At 49.8% G+C, this 27,837-nt stretch overlaps 1 protein-coding gene across 3 annotated transcripts in view; it reads left to right on the top strand.

Moving 5' to 3' along the window:
- The window catches only part of TNFRSF21 (TNF receptor superfamily member 21), a 31,657-nt gene extending 5,816 nt beyond the window's left edge, over nucleotides 1-25,841 (top strand). Inside the window, exons 3-7 of one of the 3 annotated variants that reach the window (XM_082755610.1) lie at nucleotides 1,246-1,737; nucleotides 14,540-14,805; nucleotides 20,993-21,046; nucleotides 23,460-23,679; nucleotides 24,467-25,841. In XM_082755610.1, coding sequence (XP_082611736.1) covers nucleotides 1,246-1,737; nucleotides 14,540-14,805; nucleotides 20,993-21,046; nucleotides 23,460-23,679; nucleotides 24,467-24,696 — 1,262 coding nt within the window. In that variant the 3' untranslated portion in view covers nucleotides 24,697-25,841. The remainder of the gene's footprint in view (nucleotides 1-1,245; nucleotides 1,738-14,539; nucleotides 14,806-20,992; nucleotides 21,047-23,459; nucleotides 23,680-24,466) is intronic. The other 2 variants (XM_082755611.1, XM_082755612.1) reach the window with 2 other exon arrangements.
- Nucleotides 25,842-27,837: the final 1,996 nt, after the last annotated feature.

Raw genomic sequence — 27,837 nt, 5'->3', positions numbered from 1 at the left:
ACACTCTTCACTGGGAGACTGCTGGGGTAGGAGTCCAGGCAGAGAACCCATGGGCAGGGTGCTGCTGTGTTTAGCAAAGATGCTTCAGCCATGGCTGGGTGCTACGGGGCTCTGTGTGAGCTGTTGCTCAGCACTCCTTGATAGTGTCCAAAATGGGGCATTTCAACAACAAAAGGCAATTTTTGATGCCCTTTACACCTGAGCCAGTAAATGCAGGTGCGGGGAGGTGCTGACGGTTGTAGGCTGCAGGGCTCTGGAACCTAAGAAATGAGAAGCCTGATGTGACGTTATCATCTCCCTGGGTGAGGAAGGGAGGGTGTTCCCTGAACTTTGATATCAACCGTAGACAAGCAGATAAAAGTTAGCGTTTTCCCTGTTTGTGTCCTGGTCAGAGCGGTTTGGCTTCTCACATCGCAGATGGTTACACCCGCGCTTTGGCTCAGCTGGGATGAGACACGATCTTCACATCCAAGTTTCCAGAGCAGGCTCTAATTCGTGCTGCAGCGCCCTTCCTCTTCTCACCAGGCGCTGCTTGATAAGAAAACTCAATAAAAGTGGAAAGTGGCTCTTAGGAGGAAGTTGGGTCATCTCAGTCACTTCAGAACCTCGTTTGGAGTTGATGCATCCACGCCTGATTGCCTGATAAAATGTTTGTGCTTCTCTGACAAGAGTTGGTTGAGAGATACTAAGCCTCTGAATTTGTGTGTTCCTAGCCCAAATACCAAGTTTTCTATGATGGCTGTAAAGTTAATAGTATTTGGGCTAAAAACACATATGAAAATGTTTTCCATCATCAGTAAAAAGTAAAGCTAATGTTTATGTGTGTTCCTAGCCCAAATACCAAATTTTCCGTTATCAGTGTAAAGCTAATAATGTAGTAAAAATATAAAATAAAAATAATAATATCAGTGTAAAGCTAGGAAAAGAAAGCCAACTGCCTCAAAGTTACGGGTTTTCTAAGAAATGCTGAATTTGGGTCAAACACAGACGACCAATGTGCTTTTAATCGCTCCTTTTTGTTGTTGAGCAGCCACTCAGTGTTAACCCAGTCAGTTTTATCTTGAACCTGACTCAGTAGCTATCTGATACAGAGGTGACATTAAGGTCTGGCTTTCCCTCTCTTGCTGCCTGGTGCTGGGCTTAGGCCTGCAGGCCATGCGGACACTCAGAGGGGTCTCAGGCTGTGCTGTGGCTCCATGTCACCTCCCCAGCGCCGTGACACTGAGCTCTCCTCTCCTCCTGCAGGTCTGAACTCTTCAGTTCCCGACCTGGCTCCCTCTCCACCCGCGGCCGACGGCGTGACGGGGCCGACGAGCGACTACAACCAGACCTCGGCCAACGAGACCGGGGGTACCAGAGGGAGCCTGGTGGGCACTGGCACCGCCGGCCAGGCGCAGAGCTACCGGCACAAGCACACCAGCCAAGCTCTGGAGAAGCAGCCGGCCCTGGAGATGGCAGGGGGCGAGAAGTCCAGCATGCCCTACAGGCCGCCCCGGAGAGGGCCGCAGAACGTCCACCAGCACTTCGATATCAACGAACACTTGCCCTGGATGATCGTCCTCTTCCTGCTGCTGGTCCTGGTGGTTATCGTGGTCTGCAGCGTCAGGAAGAGCTCACGGACTCTGAAGAAAGGGCCGAGGCAAGATCCCAGTGCCATTGTGGAGAAAGCTATTATGAAGAAGTCCACCACCCCCACGCAGAACAGGGAGAAGTGGATCTATTACTGCAACGGGCACGGTGAGCAGTACCGGCCGGGGGCTGGAGCAGCCGGTCTGGGGAGCGGTGTCCTCTCCCCTTTCCGATCTCGCGGTGCTTTGGATGGGCCACCCCGTGGCTGGGTCGCTTTCCTGGTGCATTGAGCCCAGTGGTAAGGGCAAGCAGACATCCCAGCTCTCAGCTGATCCTTGGCTTTTCCCCATCCCTGTTCCCTTGGCACATTTCCCGTTCCTGATGCAGTGATTGATGGAGGGAGCATCACCTCTCCTCAGCTCCTCTGCTTCTGCTTCCTACCTACCCCTTGCTTGGAGGATCTCAAAAGAAGACTTCTTTTTTTTAAATCTCTGCCCTTCCACCTCTTTTCTGTTTTCGTCCCTCCTTATCTACCAGTGACTCAGGCGTGTGTCTGATTATCTTTTGTTCTGTCCTTTTCCCCTCACCCCTTCTGTTTCTGCAAGGCTGAGTCATCCCCCGCCCGTTGGCAGCACCTCAATTTCAGGTTCTTGGCCCAAAATCCTGACCACTGGCTTCTTTCCCCAGCCCGTTTCCTTTGCTGGAGCGAGGGAGGTTATCCTTAGCGGCTGTGTCACAGATGGGCGCAGCTCCCTGTGCTTGGGGGATCTTGGGGGTTCTGCTTCTTGGTATTTTCTGGTCCTCTGGTGGAAAAACTTGCTATTTGCTTTTCAATGAGAGTTAAAGATGAACCATTGGGGCCTTAAATAGGGACTCATAAAAGTCAATGATAAATGAATGGTGGCACGAATGTGAATATTGAGTGGTCATGGGCTCCCCAGGAGGTTCTACCTTCACACAGCCACCGTGGCAGAATCGACCCCCTTATCCTGAAGATAGGACTAAGGAATAGCTAAACATCCCTTCCTGGTTAACCTTTAGAAGAGCACTTTTAACAAGGGGACCCAAGTGAAGAGCAGATTGGAAAGAAAAGATTTGAGGGTTTTAAGAGAGATCAGTGCTTGATGACAGTCATCCTTGGGTGCTTAAGTACAAAGCAGAGAAGGCTTTGAGCAGGGCGTCTTGTTATGTACTCTGCTCTCGTTCCTGCTGATTAACAGACCTACACTTTGTTTGCTTTCATTAATGCATATACAGAACCAATAAGGCCGTGATGGAATTAGCTTTGTGCCTTCTCTCGTGTTTGTGCTTTTTATCAGTTTCCTTTTAACTCTTTTGAATTCCCAGGGTGCCATTTCTTGCGCTTTTTTTTTTTTCCCCTTTGCAATAAGTTCCAATATCTTTTTTTTCTGTAAGGCCTGTACTTCTTTGTCCCTAAAATCAGTGGTACCAAAAGCGTGGACCCTGGGCTATGGTTAGTGATCTGCAGCAGGGTTGCAGAGCCTATTAAATATTTTTATTTGTGCACGCTTCAGGGAATACCAAGGTTCAGCGCTTCAGCTGTGGTTCATTGGCCAAAAGGGGCTGGTTGCTACTAACCTGTAGTCTGTTTTTCTTTTTCCCTTTTGTTTTTTTATTCCCCTCCCAAGATCTTAATTACCAGTTCCCTTGGGTTGGTTGAATTTCTCATTGTTTCTTTCCTTGTCTCGGAGCAGTGAATGCTGTCATCCCGGAGCAGGGGCTGAGTTTTTACAGCTCGGGGAGCAATCCAGTGCAGGAGCAAACCAGCTGCTTTGGGCAGAACCAGCTGTGGCTCCTGACCTGGTGGTTCAGAAGCCTCCTGCAACGCCTGCACTACATCTGCTCCCTTTGGGCAGGGCTCTGTGTTTGCTCACCCAGGATGAGTCAGGTTAAAGAAACCACGCAGATAAGATAAGGTGATACGTGGTGAGCAATGAGGCTGTGTGAGACCATTCAGATGTAACCCCACCTTCACAGATCTTGTCATCCTTTTAGAGGGACGGTGTAATCTATGGGTCACCCTTTGCTTCCCAGGACACATCTCCTCTTCCCTTTGTCATCCTCTAACAGCTGAATTCAGCTAGTGCATCAAATTCACAACGTGTTTGCTAAGTTCACTTTCCGCCTTGGGAAACAAGGTGATGTAACTGCAGAAGCAGCACTTGGTTAATGAACTGGCCCAGTATCTGATCAGCCCCTCCAGTCTGGAGGCGAATTTCCCATTTCTCAGGGCTCCCAGTAGGGTTTTGCACAACCCACCCAGCGGTCACACTGGTGCCTGCTTGTCCAGGTGGCCTCGTGGCTTGCTCCTGCCATCAGATCTCCTCAGCTGAACTTTTTGCTGCAAAGGCAAAACAAGTAGAACCAATTAATGCTTTGTCTTGCTTTAAGGGCAGCTTGGACGTCGCCTAAATTGCGTTGTGTTTAGCTGGATCTGCCCTGCTCATTAGTTTCTCTTTGGTGGTGCTCTGCTGTGCCAGGCACATAAGTTTTTCTTCTCCATGGTGGTGTAGAAATCCCTCTTTTTTTTTTTTTTTTGCGTGTGTATGTTGAAGTGTCTAGCTCTTCAGATTTCATTTACTTGAAATGAGAGGCAACACAGTAAAACAAAATTGACCTTTTATTTTTTTAAACAGCTGTCCACGCAGCCAAGGTACGCTGCAGAGCTGAAGCAGCACAGCTTGGCTTTCTGCTTCTCGAGCAGTTCTTGTACCCAAACCATGCTTTGCAGGCTGCGTCCTTAAGCAACATTTCAGACAACGGTCAATGTAGCCCAAAATGAGCTTAAGACCATAGCAGAAAGGAAATCCCTATGACCTCCCAACCTGTACGGGAGCGGGGTTGTGGGGCATTTATTGCCTACGTAAGAGTTGCGCACAGTCTCCCCCCCTGCTTCCTCCTAGTTTCGCAGCTCCTCCCTCGTAATCCTTTCAGTAAACAGCTTTAACCTTTGAAAGGGAAGACGTACTAGGACATGGGTGCCCCAGCCCTGGTGCGGAGGAGCTGTGCTTGGGGAGGTGCACTCCGGTGGTGCTGGAGCGATCATGGTGACCAACCTTGAAGATTTTGCCCTTTTTGGGGAAGATTTTAGGATTGATCCCTCTCAGCTGGGTGTAGCATGGTCAGGGCGGTACTAGCAGTGCTTGGTGCTGGAGCAGAGCATCTCGCTTGGGCTGGGCTTCTTCCTGAAAAAGGAAGATTTGGGGGTGGGAGTGTGATTTTTATTTTCAATATTTTTTTTTTTTTGCAAGGGTTTTTTTGTAGTAATACTGTGATTAACTCACCCGCACACAGGATCTGCAGTGTTAAATTATTTCTGCCCACGTTGTTGCTGCTTTGACAGACCTCAGTGGAAGCAGTGGCTTAAATCCTGTTCCTGATGGCACTCGATACCGAATTGCTGAAATACCTGCAATGTGCTTGCTGTCCTCGACAGCAGTTGTTATTGGGGGCATTTCGCTTGTCCTCATCTTCCCATGAGCAGGTGTCTACTCCCCGTGCTCCCCCTGGTCATAATATGTGCCTTAAATAACTGCCTACACCTAAAATTAGAGGCGACTTGGGAGGCTGGTGTTAAAACAAGACCTGTGCCCTCAGCATGGACACGTTCCAGCTCAGGCAACAAATGCCAGCACTTCTCACTGGGTTAAATGGCTCGGAGGTCTGGGAAGAGCTTGCACTGCCTGCTGGCCTGAGCTAGCACCGCCAGCATGTCCCCACGTCTGTCCCCACCTGGGGGTTTTTTTTGGCTCCCCCCAGAACCCCAAGTTCTCATTTCATGGGATCTAAACGAGTAGCAGTGCTGATGGTGCAGTTGGATCTCTGGCTGTTTCATCTGGCTCAATTCTCCTGCTGTGCAGGTGGGAATGGGAAGGGCATTTTGCCCACCATTTCCAAAGAAAGTGGTGGTTAATTATTAGTGTGGGTACAGGGAAATGATTTTAACCTGGTGCAGCTTTCTTTTGGAAGACTGAGAGCAGCCCTGCCTACTGGAGATGTTTTCTTCCAGACATTCCCTTTATTTTAGCACATCCCCTTCCCTTTCTTCAGCTGCTTCCAAAGGCAAGGAACTGAATTTTAAAAGGAGCCCTTTTAGTACAAATAGAAAATTGAATTTTTAGTAAAAATAAGAGAATTGAAGCCTGACTCCTGCAATCTTTGGGGTTTCCAAGAGTTACACCAGTCTGCACTGAACATGAGGGTGGGTTTGAAATAATCTTTCAGAAACTCATGGTAGCGTTGTCTTTGACTTCCACCTCTTGAGTAGCAGCGAGTGAAAGGCAAGGACTGAAATGAGCTGCATCAAAAGTGGTCTTTTGGGGTAAAAACTCCCGTGTATAGAAGAAGCTGCCTGAAATGCCATGCTGAGAGGCAATCAGAGGATTTGGTAATTTTGGAGCTGAAAGACAGGAGCAGATCTTGGCAGTGCTGGCCTGGCAGGAGATGCCACTTGCCTTTTTTTTTTTTTTTCCTTTCTTCTTCAAGTCTGGTAATTGCACATTATTGCAGTGGGTGGCGAGACCAAAGCCAGGAAGCCTCTGGTTAAGTAATCAAGGGAAATAAGCCGTGCTGCAGAGCTGTGTGCAGCAGGGCTGGGGCTGGGGCTGCAGGTAGAAGAGCCCTGACTGGAAGCAGCTCTGGGTTGAGGCCCTGTCTGAAAGCAGAGGGGAGAGCCAAGAGGTGATGCTGGGAAGGCGAGAAGCATTAGGATTTGGGGTCTTGGCTGTTGGGATGTTCTGTCTCCAGCAGACTGGGGACCCCATTACTTCTCCTTTTGAACATCTGCAGAGCCTGGGGAGAGGTGTAAGAATTCAATCAGCCTCACACTGTGGTGACCTCAAGGACCGCAGCGAGGGGCAGGATGGCCAGCAGCATCTCCCAGGGGCAGATGTGCCTGTTGCTGCCAATAATTTATTGACTGAGGAGCAGTGCTGTGCCTGGGTGCAAACCCTAACGTGCCCCTGGCAGAGCTGAGGGATTAATGTCTGTCTGCCTGCCAAAACAAAGAGGCCAGAGGGTTTTTTTTGTTGTTGTTTTTTTTTTTTTTTTAAAGCTGTTTTTCCTCTGGTATCTGCAGATGTCTGTTTGGCCCTCAAATATCATCCGGTCCTCCTGAAAATGAGACCCAGAGAAAGGGAGCTTGAAAATGGGTAGGGCAGGGATGAACAAGGCACTCAGAGGGTGTTGTGGGTACCACTGAGCTATAAAACATTGGGATGGGCTGCCCAGGGAGGTGTTGGAGTCACTGTCCCTGGGGGTGTTCAAGGAGAGGTTGGACGTGGTGCCTGGGGATATGGTTCAGTGGTGACATTGGTGGTAGGGGATGATTGGAGCAGGTGATCTTGGAGGGCTTTTCCAACCTGAATGATTCTATGAAATAGAAATGAAATGAAAACACCGTGGGGATGCTCAGAGCCCTGCACATCCTGCACCCGTGGAGGTGGGATGCTTTGTGTCAGGGTGGGATAAAGCAGCCCTTCAACTCCAGCAACACAGAGCTCTGCCATGGGAGCTTTGCGGTGATACCCGATGAGTTTGAATCACCGTGTTCCTCAAACCACTCAACCTTTTGGCTTCGCTCAGGTTTGCCCCCAAACTGACCTTTTTGGGGCTGACCACAGCTTGGGTGGTGAAAGGGAGCTGTGGAAAACACAAATGAGAGAGAGCGACTGCTGCTCTGCTTAAAGGGAAACCTAATCAGGGGCGGGTTTATTATGTCTTGCTCCTGAGTCTTATTGCATTAGCAGGCCAGGAGACTGGTGCTCGATCACTTCTAATGCGTGCTGCTACACCAGCCATCTGTCCGCAGTATGCACAGGGCTGCCCCGGACAATGGTCCATTTGCTTCAAAATCTGCTCCAAAAAAAAGTCATCAAAAAAAAAAAAAAAGCAACAGCAACAAGAAAAGGTCAAAATTCCTGGATAGTTTAATAAGGAGCATGAGGAATGGGGATTGGTGCCTGCCCATTAAGGCACAGCTGAGTGTTAATGGCACAGAAATTCAGTGTTTCTTGCAGAAAAAACACACTTGAGACTTTTTTTTTTTCCCCAGAAAACCCTGCACCTGCTTCTGTGTGGGGAGAGCTGTGATTTCTCACCTCCGTGAGGCCCTAGCACGTAACTCCTCAAGTAACGAGGCAGACTTTACCTGCTTGCCAGGGCTTCATCTGAGTGGGGAAAAAAATAAACATCAAAAACCAGCAAGTGAATTTAATCCTCAGGCTGGCATCTGTGTGTCTCGGTATCGATGACTCTGGCTGCGGCAGTGTGCTTGCTCAGGGTTACCTGCCTGTCCAAGGGGGTTATAATGAAAATTAACTCTACAAAAGCTGTTTAAAATGTAATAATTACATGGAGTGCTTACACTGACCGTTCCCTTTTTAACCAAAGGAAGAGCAGCTCTGCCTGGCCGGGTTTCTCTGCAGCATCCCAAGCAGATGGAGGTCAAGAGACCACAGGGAGACCTTGCTGTGGAGGTGGGCAGGTTGTGCAGGTCCCAAGGGGTCAGGACCAAGGCTGGTGCTGGTTCCAGAGGTGTGATGGAGAGCTGTAATGCTCCTGTCCAGCACTGACCCTCAGGTCCCCGGGTCTGAACACATCCATAAACTCCCAGTGATGATCACAAGCCTTCCTCAACTGTCTTGGTGGAGTTAGTTTCCAGAAAGGGTGTGGGAAGTGTTTGTCGCGAGTCCGTTTCCTGCCCTGCAAGGTTTTTGGTTTGGAAAAAAAATAAAAAGAAGAACAAAAAATAGTGGTTTGTTGCCCAAATGATGCTCGCTGAGGATGTGAATCACTGGCTCCTGGGAGGATCTGATACCAGCACTGACCATGGGAAAAACCATCACATTGCTCAGAAGTCCTCATAAAAATGTCCTTCCTGCCTGTCTTGATCATATGCACGTTTTCCAAAACTTATTTAGAGTTGGGATTTGTGGTGAAAGGATTCATCTTCCAGTAACTCCCCCTATTTTGGGGAGGGTAGTGAAATCTCCTCGTTTTGGGAAGGTCTTTGCATCAATCAGGGTTCGGGGATTTCAAAGCCCGAGCTGCGGACAGCTGGGATTTGGATGTGCTGCCTCCCAGCTGAGTTGTAGGCTCGCGGCGTATTTTTGGAGGTAAAAATAGGCTGCTGGGGCTGTGTTCTGCATGAGTCAGGAAGATATTTGGAGGAGGTAGGTGGGATGAGCTCAGGAGCAGAGCTGGGCTAGCAGCGATGGGAAGCTTTTATCTGAGGGTCGGGCTGCATCACCGCCCTTCTCCTGCCTGACTTGCACACGTTTTGGCTCAGCTGCCTGCCCGTGATGCTTCTCCATCCTTGAGATGTGTGCAAATGTCAAAATCTGTCAGCCTGACGCAGGATTCATCCCTCCACATGCTGCTGTGTGCTCAAAAAAACAGCGGGTGGAGAAGGAGAAGGTGATACAAGGGCAGCCCTTGCCATGCGGGGCTTTCTTTTTCTTGCCACTGTTGCCTTTTTGGTGGAGAAGAGAGAAATTTTTCAAGGGCTTCATTACAGGAGGGCTGGGTTATGTTGATGATCAAGCCATTAGCCTGGTTGTTGGGTGGGTAGAGCCATTAATATTGCTCACAGAGCTGCATCAGTAGGCACGTAGTGGAAGCTCCAGGTGCTGGGGACCCTGGCTCAGGTTGATACAGGGATGCTACAGGGGTTGGGGAGGACTGGTGGGCCCCATCTCTGCAGGTGGTGGAGGATCTCCTTAGCTTCCATGTAAGAACACAGCTGATGCGTTAACCCCTTCTCCTTCATTATTAGAGGGACATCAGGAGGGCCTAGGAGGGCTCTGTAGACCTGAGCATGAGATTTCCCCTTACAGGCAGCAGTTTCTCAGCCAACGCTCTTCTGAAGAATACCAAATCACGCTTGCCTTGAGCTCTGAAAATGAAAACAACAGCAGCTTTTTGTTCATGAGAGGGTGGGGAGGGGAAGGAAATGAAGTTTTGCTGTGGTTGGGTTGTGGTTAGACTTCTCTGTGTGCTCTTGGGTGGATGGGTGCGGCCTTCTGGCAGGGTAGCCCTTCAACTCCTCTTGAATTTGTTGGCAGATGTCAGCCAGTGATGGCAGGGCAGTGGTGTCTTGAAGGCTTCTTGCATGGTGTGATATTGCACAGTCATGGAAGAACTCGGTTTGTTCCCAACCTGGAAACAGCTGGGCTACGGGAGTTGAGCAAGATTTGTCCGAAACAAGCTCAAGAGCTATGAAAGCATGTGAAAGTCCTGTGTGCTTTTTTTGGCCATCTTGGTGGCTTTCATGAAAGGCAGCAGCTGAACTATGAACCACAGAGAGGCACGAGATGTGTAGAGGAGATGGAAACGCGAGGGGAAAATATGTTCAATCTGATTCAAAATAAGCAACTGAAAGTCAGGTCATGTGGACAAAACAGCATTTATCACAGAATCACAGAAAGGTTTGGGTTGGAAGGGACCTTAGAGGCCATCGCATTCCCTACCATGGACAGGGATACCACCCACCAGACCAGGTTGACCAGGGCTTTGTCCAGCCTGGTCTTGAACACCTCCGGGGATGGGGCATCTACCACTTCTCTGGGCAACCTGTTTTTTTTTTTATTTTATTTTATTTTGTGTTGTTGGTTTGTTTTATTTTTTGGTATGTTTCATTTTTTATGTTTATTTTTTTAATTTCTATGTAAGACTGGGTGGAGATGAGCTGGAGACAGGATGCGGAGCTGCCGCAGCAGTTCCTGCACACGTATGCACACCCTCAGACATGGTGTTTACCTGGACACTTGTTGACCTTGGTTATGGGCCATATCCTGCTGGGATGGAGCTGTACAGCCAGTCCTAGCAGAGGACAAGTGGGCTGTCTTAGAGGCTTCCTCCAGGCTGTTGTGCTGGGTGCCTGGTGGCTATAGCGAAGCCACCACCATCCTACCCCACACCCCGACATTTCCTTTGGGCTCATGGAGGTGCCATCCTATATCAGCACTCTTGAGGTAACCCCAAAGGGACTTCAGATGAGCCATCCCTTTGCCAAGTTCCTTTACTCTTGCACTGCAGCTGTCTTCTAGGGAGCGATACCCATGCAGTTTCCTGGCAGACAAATTGAACACCATGTTTAAATGGCATTATTCAATTTCTACAGAAAATCTGCTTTTGTCTTAATATGAAAAAAAAAAAAAGTAGTGAGATTGGCTATCTTTGAAAAGCTTTGCCTTAGGTAGCAAGTCAGGGTGGTTTGGACCTCAAAATATTGGGTTGTTTCTATGGAGAGGCCCACCACAACGTTTGGATGGGTGAACAGGAGATGCAAGGATGTGCTGGTCCCAAGCCTCCTGAGATGTGACCACAGGGCCTCCTGCAGGAGGGAGGGCTCCTCAGGCTCTTCTCCATTATCCACAAGCTCAGAACAGTTCTAGCGTCATGCCAACGTGGCTGTGACCATAGGAAGCACGAAACGGATGGGTTCAAGCTCTGTCCCTGCCGAGATCAACCATTTTACTTGGGATTACTCACCTCCAAAGGGCTTCAGACACAGCTCCGGCTTCAGCATGTGGATGAGCATGGTGGAAGAAGATCCACGTGGTCGGCAGGTGGGGAAGACCTGAGGTTCCTTGGGCCATGCTCCTAGTAGGATGGGAGAGAACAGATTTCATGTAGGTGAAATGAGAAATGTGCTGCACCCCGGTGGGCACTGTCCTGTCCCATCCCACCAGGAAGCTCCGGCCCTATTAGTGCTCCACAGAGTGACTTCATAAGGGTCCTAGAGATATGGAAATAGCAGGACTGTAAACTTATTAGAAGCATTAACATTTTATTTTAGTTTTGAACAACTGAATTAAGTTACTGTAAATGGCTGGAGCAGTAATAGTTGGCAGCGTGCGGCAGCAACTTGTCATGTCCTGGTTTTAATCTTATTTTTCAGAACAGAGGGAGTAAATGGTTTTCTAACTGACTCGAGCCAAATCTGTGCTCAAGTCTGTCTCTTCCATATCTCTTCGGGGTTGTGTTTGCACAACATTTTAGTGGAGGTAGCGAGCATATGGGGCTTAAATTCATTTAATAGTTGCGAGAAAATGAGTTTAAGGTTCTTATAGTATTAAGGTAGAAATTTCCAAATTCATTTTTAATGGAACATTTGTTCTCTAAAGATTATTACACGCCATTAAGTTCTCCGCTGCGCGGTGCGTTCTGGTGCCCTGTGATATCACTGCCAGGAGATATAAACATGTTTGTGGGGCCACTTTGTTGAACTGGGAGATTAAATACACCAAAATGGAAAACGTCAGGAGGCGCATTTCTGCTTGGTGCTGTAAATCTCGATCAGGAACATCCGGACGAGATGCCGTGTAAAGCCAGTGCAAATCAAGTTTCAGCCAGCTGAAAACTTTTCTCCCCGCCACAGCAATAAAGGCTGGGATTTATCAGCACTGAGTGCGTAGGCAGGAGCAGGTGATATGTTTTTTTTTTCCTTTCCTGGGAAGTCTCGGTGCATTGCATGGGTTGTAAAACAGCAATTGCATTTTAATGCTACCTACCATCGAGCAGCGTGCTGCAGGTACCCTACATGAGCAGCATCAGCCATGCTCGTCCCTTTTTGCGTTCCCACCTGTATCTTGGTGCACAAGCTTTGCAGAGCTTTCCCTACCCTCCTATTCCAGCTAAACTCTTATTTTTCCCTTGGATTGAATGACAAAATTGAGATTCTTTGCTGCTTTTATCCCAGAAGCTGTTGCGTTCGCTGCTTTAAAGGATCCAACCCCAAACCCCAGTTTGCGTTTGTGCTGCTTCCAAGCCCTGCTCCATAGCGCCCGAAGGCACAGGGCTTGGTTGCTGGCACCATTCAGGGTGCGTGTGGCTGCTGTGCCATACAGATGGCTTGCAGGCATGCACAGGCATCGAGGGTGAGGAATTTGGGATTTTCTGGGAAGCACACAGGTGACCTGTGTCGACTTGAACAGAGGGCGGCCGGCTCCTTGCCTCCCACAGCCGCTCACGCAATGAGACCAGACCAAGCGCCTGCTATGGCTGCTGGCGGCCGCGTGCTGAGATTTTATGGGCAATAACATTTTTTTATGTGCCTCGGATAATTAGCCCCGTCATAAAGCACAATAGCGTGTTGGCAGGCCTTTTTTTTGTTCTTTAATGCTGGGGAACATTTCTTTTGTCTTGGGTTTATTTTGAATAATGACAAAGTCTTTCTCCCCTTTCCCATCTATTTTTTTTTCTATTATTTTTTCCTTCCCTCTCCCCCAAACCTACCCCAGGTGGGCTGGTGGGCTGAGGTTTTGTGTGAGGACAAAGCCCAGCAATCACACAGCTAGGATGGCTGGGGAAAAATTACACACGTATTTTGGAAACCACCAGCTCCTTCCAGCAGCAAGCTGGGGCAAACCCTCCTAGGGGGAGGAAGAGGAGAAGCAGAGCGAGAGCTGCAGTCCCCAACCCATCACCAGGTCTCGCTCTTAAATCTGTGGAAGGAAGGGATCGGGATTGTGATGGGAGGAGGGCAGAAACTTGTAAAAGTCTGGGTTTTGGGGTTTTTGCTGTAGAGCGGGTCGAACACCGGTTTTGGATACTCTGAGGCTGGTGGCTACTGGAAAATGCCACGTCCTTATCTAGATCGAAAAGAACAACTGGTGTCTTGATATGGCAGGTATTGATAAGCCTGCTTTAACAGAGAGAAGGAGGGTTTGGTCAAAAATATCTATATCAGGCTATATAGTATATATTTAGCTATATAATATATATTTAGCTATATCAGGGCTGAGACCTGAAGATGCACTTTGGAGGTTTGGGCCTAGACAGCTTTAAAAATTGCTAATTTTTTACTACAGCAGGAAAGGCCCTGGCTCTAGCGTAGTGTTCCCCATGGCAGCTGTTTCTGCTGATAGAGATGTTGTGTCTGTAGCTGGAAGGGGAAGTGGTGTGCATAGCCGTGGAGGAACGCTGGCTCGTGGGGATTCCCGAGGTATGGTAACTTTGTGGAAAAAGTGAGCTGCTTCTTGCAGATCTTCGAAGTCTCCCATTTGTGGGGCTGTTCTGAACAAGGTGGTGTTCAGCTGGGTGAAAACAGACCACACAAGCTTTTAGGGGGAAGGAATGGGTTTATTTGAAGGTGTAATGCCTGACCGCCGAGGCAAGGAGTGCTGTTTGCATTGCTCCCAAAGCTAAAGGGAGGAAATTCTCCCAGTCTTGAATTGATGTGTCTCAAGAGCTTTTCTGGGGGAAATCCTGATCTTCTTGCTCTTCAAAGGGGCTAGAAAAACAAGAGTTATGAGGAGCAACTGAGGGTATTAGGGTTTAGTCTGGGGAAGAGGCTGAGAGGAGACCTGGCTCTCTTACAACTATGGGAGGAGGCTGCAGTAAGGAGGGTGTTGGTCTCCTTTCTTGGGTGATAAGTGATAGGATTTGAGGAGATGGCCTCAGTTTGTGGCAGGTGAAGTTTAGACTGGATGTTAGAAAGAATTCCTTCATGGAGAGGGTGCTCAGGCCTTGGAACAAGCTGCCCAGGGAGGTGGTGGAGTCACCGTACCTGGGGGTGTTCAAGGCAAGGTTGGACGTGGTGCTTAGGGACATGGTGTAGTGGGTGACTTTGTTGGTAGGGGATGGTTGGGCCAGATGATCTCGGAGGGCTTTTCCAACCTTAGTAATTCTGGGATCTGATGATTCTATGATTCGATGATTCTATGAAATGTGTTTGAACATGTTATGGGGGCTGCTTGTCTGCAAAGCTCCTTGCACCCCAGGCTCATAAGCTGTTCCCTCTTGCTTAAAATACTCTTTTTAAAAAAATATTAATTTATTATTTAAAATGAGGATTTTTTTTAAATCATTATTAAACAAAAAGTAAAGTGTGCCTGTTTAGGTTAGGGACAGGAAAACCTTTTCCTGGAGCTTATGTGTGCAACGTTGTGTGTCTCTGAGCCTCCCGGCCCCCCCATGCCTCACCTGTGGCTCTTGTCCCCCACAGGCATTGACATCCTGAAGCTGGTGGCAGCCCAGGTGGGGAGCCAGTGGAAGGACATCTACCAGTTCCTGTGCAACGCCAGCGAGCGCGAGGTGGCCGCCTTCTCCAATGGCTACGCGGCCGACCACGAGCGCGCCTACGCCGCCTTGCAGCACTGGACCATCCGCGGGCCCGAGGCCAGCCTGGCCCAGCTCATCAGTGCCCTCCGCCAGCACCGCCGCAACGACGTGGTGGAGAAGATCAGAGGCCTGATGGAGGATACCACGTCGGTAATGCCGGGCTGGGCTTCATGCTGGCTTCTCTGACGCGTTGCATGCCTTGGTTTGCTGCGGTTGGGTGCTTGGGACTCAGCTGTAGTCTCCAGCTTAGCTAAAAAAGCCAAGTAGCTGGACCACTGTTTCTCCCCAGAGCTCCTCAAAGGCTTATGTTTATGCCCTGTGTTGCTTTTGAGCAGAGCTTTGTCAAGCTTTTGAGTGAGGTTTCTCTGAGTTTTGATCAACTTTCAGGTCTCGTGCGTTTTGGTTTGCGTGTATCTTTGAAGGTCACCAGGAAGTGGTTTGTGTGTGTATCTTTGAAGGTCATGTGGAGGACCTGGTCCTTGTGCTGGGGAGGCAGCATTCCCCTTTAGACTCACATGTAAATGCTGTTACTGAATCACCAGGTTTTTGTGGGAAGAGCCAAGCATCCTCAAGCTCTAAATGGTGCCACTGTGGAGCAGTGAGTTGCTTCCTCCATGGTGGTGACTGGTGGCATGGGGACAGCCATGTCCCCTGCATAGATAAAGGGTCCGTGTGTGCTGTCCTCCAGAACTGTCGCCTTTCTGCAGCAGCTCTGACTATAGAACAGGCTTTCCCATAATTTTGGAGAATAAATAATGGCTGCAGGATATCCTGTAGCAAGGTCTTGGCTGGGTTGATGTTTTTGGGAACACAGATCAAAAACCAACACTGGTGACCTTTTCAGGTTGTTTTGGCTACCTGCTGCCCTAGCTGTTGGACCTTTTGGTTTTGTTTTTTTTTGAGGGACTGTAATTCAGTGGTCTTCTGAAGAAGTTTTGGAAGGTGGTGGATTGGGCTTTTTCTGAACGTGAAAGCCAACGGGACAATACATAGATGGAGGTGGGGAGGTCAATGGAGGGCTCTTTCCCCTAAACCAGTTTATGAAACACCTCCTGCTGGTCTTGGAAGTGATTTCTACCCAAAGAGAAGCAGGTGGCTTCCTACAAACCTCTGCGTGCAGCTTGTGGGGATCAGGCAAGGCACCTTCATGGTTGTACGTAGTGAAGGTTGTGGGGCAGGGGATTCCTAAATCCCCTTTTTGGGGCAGGGCCATCCCCAGGTGGCCACTCTGAGCAGGCCTCTGGCCCCTTTGCATACCCTGCATGACTTTGTGTAGCACAGCTGTGTTCTGAACATCTTGGCCTCTCGTAACCACAGCACAAAACCAGTTTCTATGTATTAGTGGAAGTCCTTGGCTTGCATTGAGTTCATCAGCAAAGTGCTTCATAATTTGTTTTATTCCTTCTTACTCCAGTATGTCACGCTCTCCATTTCCTACCATCCTCCAAGATTTTTGGTGGGCTTTTTTGCTTGTTTTTTATTTAAAAGTGAAAGCCAGAGACAAAATTATAGTTAGGAAATCAGGCAGAGGGGAAAAAAAAACAAACAAACTTGTTGTCTTACAAGTCTCTGGTACATGTGGATAAAGCTTCCAGCCTGTGCCATGTGCCAGGAGGACACGTTGTCCTTTTGGTCTCCTCGAGCAGGTAGTAAACTCTGTTCTCCTGGTTACTGTTTTGAGTGTTACAGTAAAGTGCTGGGCTAGGACATCAGATAAAACCTGGGGTTGGTTTGTCAGCACAATATCTAATTAACAGACCTAGATTGTGCAGCGTTCAATGCTCTTGAACATTGCTCTGTTTCTGCCAGGATTATCAAGTGCTTGTTCTCAAACAACAAAAAAGAAATTAAAAAAGAGGGTGTTAACTTTGGGAATTGGCTTTATAGGGTGACCCACTGAGACCCTGGACTTCGGATGACTGAGGAACTTGCTTAGATGAGTGCCCATTAATCTGAAAATCCAGTGAGTGGATATTTTGCAGAATAAGCAAACCCTGATCTTGTAGATACTTGTACACAGGCTTTCTGGATCTTGTGCCTGTTAGGCAAGGTGCTTGGAAACTTGGGCCAGAAAAAAACAATCAGCCTCCCGGGAGGAAACCCTACAGAATCGCTGTGGTGGCTGAGTGGGTAGAAGGCGCTGGGGAATTCATGCTCACCACGTGGAGATGCTGCAGGGCCCCTCAGGGGTGTTCTGGTGAGCAGCTCAAAGCTTTGTCTACTAGGATTTGACTGTGTTTGAGATACTTTAAGTGCTTGATTTCATTTTTTAAAGAATCCCAGTAGACACAAAACCCTCATCTTCGTGCTAAGAGGAAAACAAGCATGTTGTCTGCTTTGCCTGTAGAAAGTGGGATTTTTTTTTTTCTGCCTATTTTAACAAATTCACCCAAGCTGGCACTTTCTCTTCCCCCATCTATCCTTTGGGTTTTTTTTCGGATGAGTCTGTAATGATCAACCATACCTGTGGCTGTTCCTGAAGGCTGGTGGTTTCGCTGCAGCAGGGCGTGGGATGCTGAATCCTAGCAGTGCCCTAGGGCATGGATCCTGCAAGGTATTACCTGCTGTAACCCGTTTCCTTGAGTCAGATTCTGCAGGTTGGGCATGCTGAAAGCCTCAGGGGCTGTTCCATCCCTCTGGGACACACGGAGAGAGGCAGAAAGCTGTGGGAAGCGTCTTGTGCAAGGTAGCCCCCAAGGCCTGGAGCCTCAAGCCCACAGCTGAGCTGCATCGCGGCAGTCCTGGCCAGGGCAGCCTGTTGCTAAATGCTGGGAGCAGACACTGAGGTTTTGTTTGGGTTTGTTTTTAATTGCTCTGGTATGAAAGCCTTTAATTAGCGCTAATCTGTTTGGCTCTCAACAAGTTGTCTGTCCAAACACAGCCCGGGTCGAGGCGGTTTCTCTCTGCACCCAACTGGTTTGATCTGAAGGAGTCGTGGCAGAAGTCGGTGCTGCGTTACATCCCTCGAGCAATGAGCCGTGTGGGAGCAGTCTTGCCAAAAAAAAATGAAAATAAAAATAAAATAAAAAGAGCTTTTTATGCTGTGAGGGAGTGAGGGCTCCTGTAAGCGACTCAGTAATGCACATGGCAGCTAGCGGGGCGATGCGGTGCCAGCACTGTGCGCGCAGGAGCAAGCAGCAAGCATGTGCTGGTATGGGGAAATGCTTGGAAATCCCCCTTTCCTGCAGAAAACAGCTATGGTAGGGTAAGGTGAAGAAGAAAACACCAACACCCCCAGCTCAGAGCTGACATAGCTCTCAGGCTGCAAATCAGTACCCTAAATCCAGCCTTCCTTCACCACCCCATTCTCTGTTGCATCCTTGTCCCAGATCCCGTATCCAGCTTCCATCTTCAGCCTGTGCAATCTACAGGAGCAAAGCTGCTCTCGTAGTGCCCCATGCCCACAGGAGCCTCTGGGGCTCTGAAATATAAATACTTACAACTGTTGATAACGTAGGAAAAGGGAATTAATGTAAACCTCTGGAGCATTGTGGTATGTGGCATGAAGACTTTCCTTTGCGTAAAGAAGAGCTCCACTGAATTCTTGACAGCTTTTTTAGCAACAAAAGATTATGCTGGTTTTACACCACACTGCGTGAATTTAGGTTAAAACTGGATTAGCCCCCTGAATCACTTCACAAGTTTTTGCAGCAGTCGCTGATCCAGAAAACAAAGAAGAGCACGGTGGCTGCGGGAAGGGGTTTGGGGCATGTTGAGTTTGCACGGCTCCCGTTCAGCACTGGCAACGAAGGCTTTCTTTTTCCAGCTCGTAGGGAAGGCTTTGCAAAATCTCTGCCCTTCCAGGCATGCTTGCTAGGGCAGACGGGTGGCTGCGAGGGCAGCATGCGAGCCCAGGCACACCCCAGGTTAGCGATGCTGACGGCAGCAGAAAAAGGGAGGCGAAGGGCGGAGAAGAGGGAGAATTCACTGCAGCCCCTGTAGATTGCAGTTTGGGGGTTAGAAGTGGAAAAGTTCAATGCGGCATGGACGCCGAGTGGAAATTTGGGGGATAAGAGCATTTTCAGGTGGCTGCTGAGTGGTGCCTGTAAGCCATGCTGTGTTTGCTACTGAGAGCGCGGCTCCAAGCTCGTCACATTTATGGCTTTGCTGGCTCCCCAGATCTTTTGGGGAGCTGATGGAGGGAAGCAGGCAGCCTTGCTTGGGGTATTCAGCAGCAAAATAATAGATAATAGGAGAGACATGGAGGGGCTTGAATACAGAGAGGAGAACTGCAGCCCTGAGCCCAGTGAGATTTAGGTCCATTGCTAATTTCCCATTGCAGATAATCCTGTGAATCAGCACATATGGCAGAGGAAAAGCCCAGTGTTAGCAGTGTGCGACATTAAGCTGTGCAGTTTTTGGGGTTGCTGGGCAGAAGAGGGATGTGAAAGCCCTGGGTGAGGCAGTGGCAGCACTTTTGGGGGCCTTTTCTTCCTCTTTTGCAGGCCAAAACCTCTGGGTCAGGAGGCTGGCGCAACAATGTTTGCATCCAGCCCTGGCTTCGGGCGGTTTCAGTCTCCTGTGGATTTGCTTCGTTTCCTCTTTTGTCAAAGCAGAACTGGGCTGGGGCCAGTAATTTGACTGTGTGTTGGCACGAAGCTGCAGTATGAAGTGGCTAGGAGCCAGGGGAAGGAGTAGGGCTGGTTGGGTTCGCAGTGGTGGCAGGACTGGGCATCACCGGTTTTTGGCAGGTTTGCTCTAAACTCTGGGTCAGTTCTCAGTGAACCGAGGCTGTGTTTGAACCAGGCTGGAGAACTGGAGATAAGCACAAATATAACTTCATAGCAGGTGCAGCTGGGTTTGAGGTTTCGTGGCTTTTGTAGCCCCATCTCCTTTTGGTTTGCAGTGTACTGGGCTCAGGAGTGTGAGGAGAAACTGGAAGATGGCGGGATCAGAAAAAAACAAAGGAGACAGTGACTTCTTCGGCCCATAGTTGAGTTTGGATGCTCTTTATCCAGCTCTTTATCCAGATGGTGGTCTCGTGAGGGTGTCCTGTAGGTTTAAGGGCTCCTGCAGACTGGTATTTCTCCTCCTGTCTCCTCCATGAGCTCTGTGTTGAGGCCTACAGCCCGGGCCTGGTGTCTGCCCGGTGTCATCTGTTGGCTGGCAAGCCGGGAAGCCGTGACCTCAACTCTAAATTTATCCCCTCCGGGATGACACGTGGCCGCCTGACCTGATCACCCCACCGTCTCCCTCTGCGGAGGTTTCCCCTCCTTGGGAATTGTGCTTGTTTTCTAAAAGCAGCGGCTGTTTCATCCCTATTTGTGTTGGGCAGGAAAAACCCGACCTGACCCCAGCACGGGCGGCAGCTGCTGTGGGCTCCGTGCCCAGAGCCGGGCTGACCCAACCCCAAACGTGGCCTTTTGAGGGTTGGGGTTTGGCCGAGAAGGAGCAGTTCCCGGCTCCCGGCAGCGTTTGAGGCTCGATCCTCCCACGGTTGAGGCCGCCAAGCTCCTGAGGCCGGTGTCACTCGGAGACGGCGATGTCGAGCCCTGGAGGAGCCGCCTGGACTGAGCAAACACAAACGCATTCCTCCTCCTCAGCATTTCTTCTGCAGATCGGATCAGCAGCTTGATAACCGGCTTGCAAGGGTTGTTTTGAGCTGATGCAGTCTGAGGTTGAGACCTGCCGGTGCTCAGGCTGGGTGGTTTGGGGTCTGGGCTGTTTTTTGTGTCCCCAGGGCTTTCATGATCGGCTGGTTGCTGCCTCACTAGGAGGTATCACCTCAGGGGGATTTTGATTTGATTTGATTTTTAAAATAAAAATAGCAGAGGGGTTGCAGTTCGTTTGTCCCAGCTGATCTTTTATTTGCGGTACAGTAAAATGAAGGCAGACGTTTTTTAGCCAGAAAATTGGACCAAGTAGTTCAAGCAGAGCCAGCGGGATCACCGTGCTGGCACCGGGCAGTTCCATAAATGTTACATAAAATGAATGCAAGGCCAGGCTTACGCCTTCCTTCTACTTCTGTCCTCCTCCTCCCTCCCCAAAAGGCATTTGGGAACAGCCTGCAGAAATCCTCCCCTGCATAGAGCATCCTCCCAGCCAGTTCAAGATCCAAGGGGATGCTGCAGTGTGTTAGAGCCGCATCCTAAAGAGCTCTGAGCATACAGGAGAGCCTTCAGGATTTTTTTTTGGCATTGCAAACTTTTTGCTGCAGTGCTCAAAAAAAAAAAAAAAAAAAGGCTCAGCATCCCAGCAGGATGGACCTGCGCTTGGTTGCAGGAGGTTGCTGATGCGTCAAAGCCACGCTTGGTGTTCTGCTAAAAGCCATCAGCTTCTCGCCTCGCCTCGCGGGACCGCGCATCTAACGGCTCTGTCTGTCTGTCTGTCTGTGCAGGTGCAAATGCAGCCTCAGTGGCAAATGCAGGACTGCTCTAACGATGATGGAAAGGTGAGAAATACAGTCGCTCTGGAAGGGCAAAAGTACTGCAGAGGATTTATATTTTATTTTTTTTCCAGCCCGAGCAGGGGCACGGCTGCTGTGGTTTCGCTTGAAATAGGAATTGCGGCGCTGGTTTCAAGCAGATGAGTCACAGGCTATGAATGGTGTTTTTACACCTATTCCACAGGCTTCACCTCAGAGCAACCTTTTACTTTCCCTGCCCTTTCAAAGCCCTCATTCCCACTTGCTTTCCTCCCGCGGTTTAAATATTAACGCTCATCCGAGCATCCTGTTTGCTTTGCCTAATAAGCTGACGAACGCTCAGCTATTCGCAAGGGTTCAGGCTCCGAGGACGCCTACAGTCAAATAACCCCGGGTGATTTTTTTTTTCTAGCGTGCTTTAGCAGCTGTTTAATTAAACTCCAAATAACTCGCACGCTTCTGGGAAGTGTTTTCCCCTCTGCTGGGAAGGCAGGGTTGAGGTGGGTGGTTTCTCTGTGCCTTCCATTTCAGGGGTCCTTGGCAGCCAGGTCTGGTGTGGAAATCAGGGCTCAGGTTTGCAGCTGGATACTAAATGGGGTTGAAGGAGGGAGAAATGAACCCTGTTTGGTTTTATAGGGGAAACAGGAGCACACCGCAGCTTGGAGGGCAGCCAGGCACTGCTTCTCCCCCGCTGGTGGCAGCGGGCTGCAGCTCGTCAGCGCACTGCTTCGGGGAGGGAGTCTGAGAGCAGAATGCAGGCTCTTTTAATTAAAAATTAAAGCTGACTTTTATTTATAACACGCCTATTGCATAACGCGCTGAGCCAGAACAATTCCTCCCTGTTTATTTTCAATGGGGGCAAAAGGGGAAAGAAAAGGAAAAAAATAAAAAATAAAGAAAACAACCACACAAGCCTTTTTATTCCTCCACAAACAGACTGAAATGTGAATTTGATGTGAGCTAACAGGCGTCTCAGTGGACATGTGATTTGTGGGCGGCGAATTCCTCGACACAGATGAGGAACGCACGGGCACATCTGTGCCTCTGCTGCTGGATCTGTCCCTCCCCAGCATGGAGGTGGCTCTGCAGCGCCCTGCCTCTCGTCCAGATTTAGCTTTTTGTTTAATTTCTGGGCAGCAGGTGAAGGGATGCAGTGAGGAATGGCCATGTCTGGTCTCTGCAGGAGGAGAATTCTGCTCTTTGGTGTGTCGAGCAAGGGCACAGGGTCTGGGATGATGTTAAATAATCTGTGGTCTTCAGAGCAGCAGGGGCAGAGCTGCTGGCCAGGGACATGGGGACGCAGCCCTGAGGCTCTCCTGCCTGTGGGAGTAGAAACCAAAAATGCTGTGCTTGAGGCTCCCCACCCCAAGGGGATGCTGAGATGCTGAAGGCATCAAATGTTGGCTGCTGAAGCATGGGAAGAAGGATGCAAGGCATGGGATGAGTTGGAGGGTTTGCATCTCCACAGGTCCACGTGGCGCTTTGGGCTCTCCATGCCTTTGCGACCGTGGAGCCAAACGCAGGCTGATGGTTTGCTTCAGGGTTATGGGGCAAAAGTGAAGGTGCAGAGGTGATGGTGTGGTCAACACGAGGCCTTGCTTGTCCTTTCTGACCCCGAGTCAGGTGGGGATGGATTTCTCCATAACACATTAATGGGGTGCTCACGGGAGCAGGGGCCAGACAGGGCATACAAATGATTAACTTGGAATGTGGCTCAGCATCCCAACTGGAAGGCAGGGTGGATGTAAATCAGGAACATTGTGTCCCCAAAAGCTGAAATCCCAGCAATGCGTGAGGAACTGGCATCTGAAGCCACCAGAAGTGGTTCAGCATTGCTACCCTGGTCAAGTGTGCGTGGTTCGTGGACCTCACCGAGGGGGTAGTCGCTCTTGGTTGGAAGTGCAGAGCCAGGCTATGCCTCGTTCTTAAGAAACGAGAGCTGTGGAGTAGGTTTTTTGGGATGGGAGTGGATCACCTGCTAGGTCATCATGGCACTTAGCCCCTAGGAGCTGTACTTTGGGCATTAGGAACAGTGCAAAGGAAAAGACAGTTAAAGTAAGTAAATTCCTGGGCAGACATTTTGCGTATGCCACCCCGGTGCTGTGGTTGCTCCCAGCAGGGGTGCAGGTCCCCCTCCTGCCTGCTGAGCTGCATGCAATACACCTAATACTAGCACTGATGTCCCCCACAAGTCACCTCTGGTGCCCGTTCTGGGTCAGTAGGTCCCCTCCGAGGAGGTTCCCTGCACGTGGTGACCTCTCACAGACATCTGCTCTCCTGTCTTGTGCTCAGGATGGGCTGGGATGTATTGAAAGCTGCCGCAAATTCCCTTTGGGATGTGGATGGTTTGGAGCAGCAGCTTGTCATGTAGCATCCTCATGGCTCAATTTGGTTTTTTTTTTGTTTTTTTTTTTTTTTCCCTTCTCCCTTTCCCTCGAAGCTGGAAGGCGACAAGCTGGCGCTGCCGGTGAACCCCAGCCCGCTCAGCCCCACGCCCAGCCCCAGCCCGAACCCCCCTGACGCCACCGTCCTCACCGTGGAGCCCTCTCCTTCGGAGAAGAAATGCTTCTTCGTCGACGAGTCGGAGCCCCTCCTGCGGTGTGACTCCACCTCCAGCGGCTCCTCTGCGCTCAGCCGGACGGGCTCCTTTATTACCAAAGGTACCAAAGTCCTCCTGGGGACGTGGGAGGACCAAAGTGCCATGTGTGGTACCCAAAGGGTGACCACAGCATGTTCCCCACCATGGGGATGTGTTGTCACTAAAGTAACTGTTCATCACATGCCAATTCAAGACCAGGAATATCCTAATAGCAAATATTTGGGAGGGAAAATGCCTTTAAAGGTTTTGAACTCCTTTGTGGTGCTGTCAGAGGTGTAGCATCCTTGGATGTCTAGGGGGGCTTGTGGTCCTTGGGGTGTGTTATTGCATGAGATGAAAAAAATAACATTTTTTTCCTATTCTCCTCTCACCGTTGGTCCCACTTGCTGCATTGTGTGACGTGAGATGTAAATCACCATTAGTCACCCACCACTTTTTGAGGGGGTTTAATTTGCTGCATTTAATTTGCTGCCTTCAGTCGTCTTTAACTTCTCACAAAGGTGGAGCACTGAGCTCAGGCAATCTCACAAATCTATACTCGGGTGCAGAAATGAAGCTGACCCAGTGAAAACAACTCAAAATAGCAGAATTCAGCTTTTCTGGCTCCCTTCCCACCTTCGCTTCTCAGTGCTGGCCATTCAGCATTTATAACTGCTGTATTTGATCTAGCAGGATCCTGCATGAAGTGCCTCTGCAGCGTTTCTGCCACCTTCTTCACCCCTTTTTTTCCCCGAGGGGGCAGCAGGGGATGGGCCGGGTCTGCAAGGAGCTTTCCTCCTTGGAGGAACCCGAGTGGAGGCTTCTTGGACGGGAGTGTTTTGTTAACCACCTGCTCCTTCCTCCTGCAGAAAAGAAGGACACAGTCTTGCGCCAGGTGCGCTTGGACCCTTGCGACCTGCAGCCCATCTTCGACGACATGCTGCACATCCTCAACCCCGAGGAGCTCCACGTGATAGAGGAGATCCCGCAGGCGGAGGACAAGCTGGACAGGCTATTCGAGATCGCCGGCGTCAAGAGCCAGGAAGCCAGCCAAACCCTCCTGGACTCCGTCTATAGCCACCTTCCCGATTTACTGTAGGCACTGGTCACCACGCACTCTCCGAATATCTGCTAGAACTAGCTTGGCACTTGTTAAGACGACCGGCGATGCGCAGGCGGGTTTTGCTGTAGAATACATGGCCAGTATTTCCTCGAGGTGTCCTTGGTTTCTGGAGGGGGGCAGCTTGCCAGCGTCGCGCCTCTCCACCTTAACTCTGTCTCTCAGTTAAAGTCTTTGCACCCTCTGCCCCCTTCGGAGTCTGTCTTTTTTTTTTTTTTTTTTTTTTTTGTCTTGTTCTCATTCCAATCAAATCAGTCGATGCACTTTAAAACGCAGTTAATGAACTAAAAGACCACGAAGCCGGTGTCACTTAGGCGTTGAGCCCTGGGGTTGCTCTGTAGCCTGGTTCAATTCTCTCAAAGCTGTTCCTCTGAACGACGTCTCCTGCTACCTCCCTTCCGCCTCGGAGTGGTGAACGGTGAAACATGCGAAGCCGATTGTTGCTGGTTACCTTCTCTTAATGCATCTTAAGCTTTCCCCCCCTCCCACTCCCAGCTGACTTTTTTCATGTGCTATCGTATAGCTCACGCCCATTGCTGCGGTTTTACTAGCACGGTTATTTATTGTATGGTTTTCACCTGGACAATAATGCATTGTGCTCCCATAAGCTAAAGCAGAAGCGGTTGAATGGAAAGGAAAGGTTCGGTTCCGCCGACCTTACACTGATAGAAAACAGCCCTAAACCAGTCCTTTGCCTGCGGTGGAAGGGAACCCAAGCGAGGAGCATCCTGCCTGGCCGCTGAAGGGGACAGCAGGTCGTAACAGCGCCGGTGCTGGAGCCGGGGAGGCTAAGGCTGCTGGTTCTGCTCTCCTTGCAGTGTAAGACTTACCGAGCTACGCTTTTACACTCGTGTCTCTTGTTTTTTATACAGACATGGCCGATAAGGGGAGGTTCTCCCGAGATCCTGCCTGGCCTTAAAATAGTCTCTTCAAATCACACTTCACTTTTTATCAATAAGAAAAAGGGGGGAGGGGATGGGGGGGGAGGAGAAAAAAAAAAAAAAAAAAAAGCTGCATCGTTATAAGAAGTCTGTCTGATTATATTTGCAACTATTATGCTCCCGTAATGAACAGTCTGTAATATGCTCAATTTGAAGAAATTACGATACTAGGGTGGCATGTGCTGCCTTGTGGGAAGGGGTGGGAGTGGGGGAAGAGGGGAATGAACTGAAAAAATTGCCTTCCAGTGTACTAATTTATTAATAAATACTAGGTGTTTGTTACTTGACCTGCCTCTGTGTTAACCTCCTTAACACCCTGCTCGGGGGGCACCTTGCTCGGAGCAGGGGCTGCAGGGTGCGATGGGGGGTGAAGAGAGAGAGATTTGGGGTTCAGGGGGGGCTTCTTCAGCCTGTACAAAGCCTTGAGCCTGAAATGCACTTGGCTTTCTGTTGCAAACGCTACCTTGAGGGTGGCTGGGGGTGTGCGAAGTATCAGTTTCCCGGGATGCAGCTGCTGAGCTGATGCCCCGCAAAGCGAAGGGCTCATAGCTGCGGCATTTCTGTTGGCCTGTTGTGTTAGCAACATCCTTCCCATCCCCAAATAACACAGCCCTCATTCTGCTTTACAAATGGAAACCTTAGTGGGACGCAAGCTTCTGTTTTATAATACTGTCATTTTGTATACCAAGCTGCACGGGGTGTTTTCTGCTCTGTGTTCCCTCTGCCTGGCATCGGAAATCCTTGCTAAGGGTGAAAGGATGAACCTTTGACCACAAAGCTGGGTGAAATACCTCCAACGGACAGAAATACAGAGCAAAATAGCAAGAGCCATTAATGGGAGCGCTGGGATGGGATTCCCCCTTTCTGGGAAGGAGGCGTTGAGCTCTTGGTGGCTGCGGTGTGTGCTCGGAGCATTGCAAAGAAATATTGAGCATGGCTCGTGTGCCTGGCTATGCTGGATTGCTGAAAGTGGTATTTTGAGGTGGAGCTGAGTGCCACCCTGTTGGCAAGCATGTGTTTGTTTTGTTTTTATCTCTGTGTTGGGAGCGGTTTTGGGTTGCCTGGGCAAGAATTGACAAGGGAGGAGCAGCCAAGCATATGGAAAGGCATGCACTAGTGTGCTCAATCGATAGCTTTATATAAGCACAATCCACCTGCTGTAGGTAATCCTTAACAGGTTCCTGGAGTGGGGGCCTGGTCCAGCTGGGAAAGTGGGGATTTGTCCTTTTTGTGATGGTCCCATGGGTTGTAAAGGCCAGAATCAACAGTGCTTCCTTCCTGGAGCACCACCATCCCGTTTAACCTGGCCTGGTGGCACACAGTGGGGCAAAACAGCCTTTGGGCTCCTTCTGTGCACACTTCAGCATCACTCCTTTCTTGGCTTGACCTGGCCCTTGATCTTGTCCCTGGCTCCATCCCTTTCCATTTCCTAGCTGCGACTTCATCCGCTGGGTGCATAAGCATTTCTCTGCAATATATAAGCAGACACACGCGTGAGAAATACTTTGCATATCTGGGGGTGTGCGGGGGAAATGTCTGAGAGCAGCTGAGCCCTGGTGCACGCAGGGTATTTCCTGGCGCTTCGGGCGTGGGAGGTGCGAGGAGCCACAAGCCCGGTGCCCGCACCCTTCCTCTGCGCCAGCTCCCATGCCTTAAGAAAATATCCCCTGGGTGGAATGGATGGGCTTGTGACCCAGAGAAATAATGTCTCTGTGGGTTTGTGACCCAGAAAAATAATGTCCTTGTCCTTGTGCGTGGCTTGAGGTGCTGAGGGCAATGCTCAGACCTGTGCACGGTGCAACTGGAAAGGGTAAAGCTCTTGAGAGCAAGGGTTTTGAAAGGCAAAGCTGTGACTATAAAGACATAAATAATATGTATAAAACCCCATTTTGCTTTTTTTCTTTTTTTTGCAGAGTATATATTCAAAGCACGCCCTTGTGACTGCATCAGTAGGCGAGAGGTGCAGGTTTGAGATGTTTGGGTAGGGTTGGTGTAGGTTTGAAAAGCTTTAGACCTCAGTCATGGTTGCAGTGTCTGTGTCCCTGCATGCCATCTGAAACGTGGGGACAGCCAAGGGGGGGAATTTGGCTGCTGGGGTGGTGGTCACGGACAGAGGGGACAGAAAACAAGGCTCAAAACCCACTGAAGGTGCCTCCAGCATCCTTGGGACTGGAGGGCT

The sequence above is a fragment of the Aythya marila genome (genome assembly GCF_965140915.1).
Source record: "Aythya marila genome assembly, chromosome: 3".
In the NCBI taxonomy this organism is placed as follows: Eukaryota; Metazoa; Chordata; class Aves; order Anseriformes; family Anatidae; genus Aythya; species Aythya marila.
The sequence above is the reverse complement of the archived record's forward strand: the minus strand, read 5'-3'. Positions and strand labels throughout refer to the sequence as shown.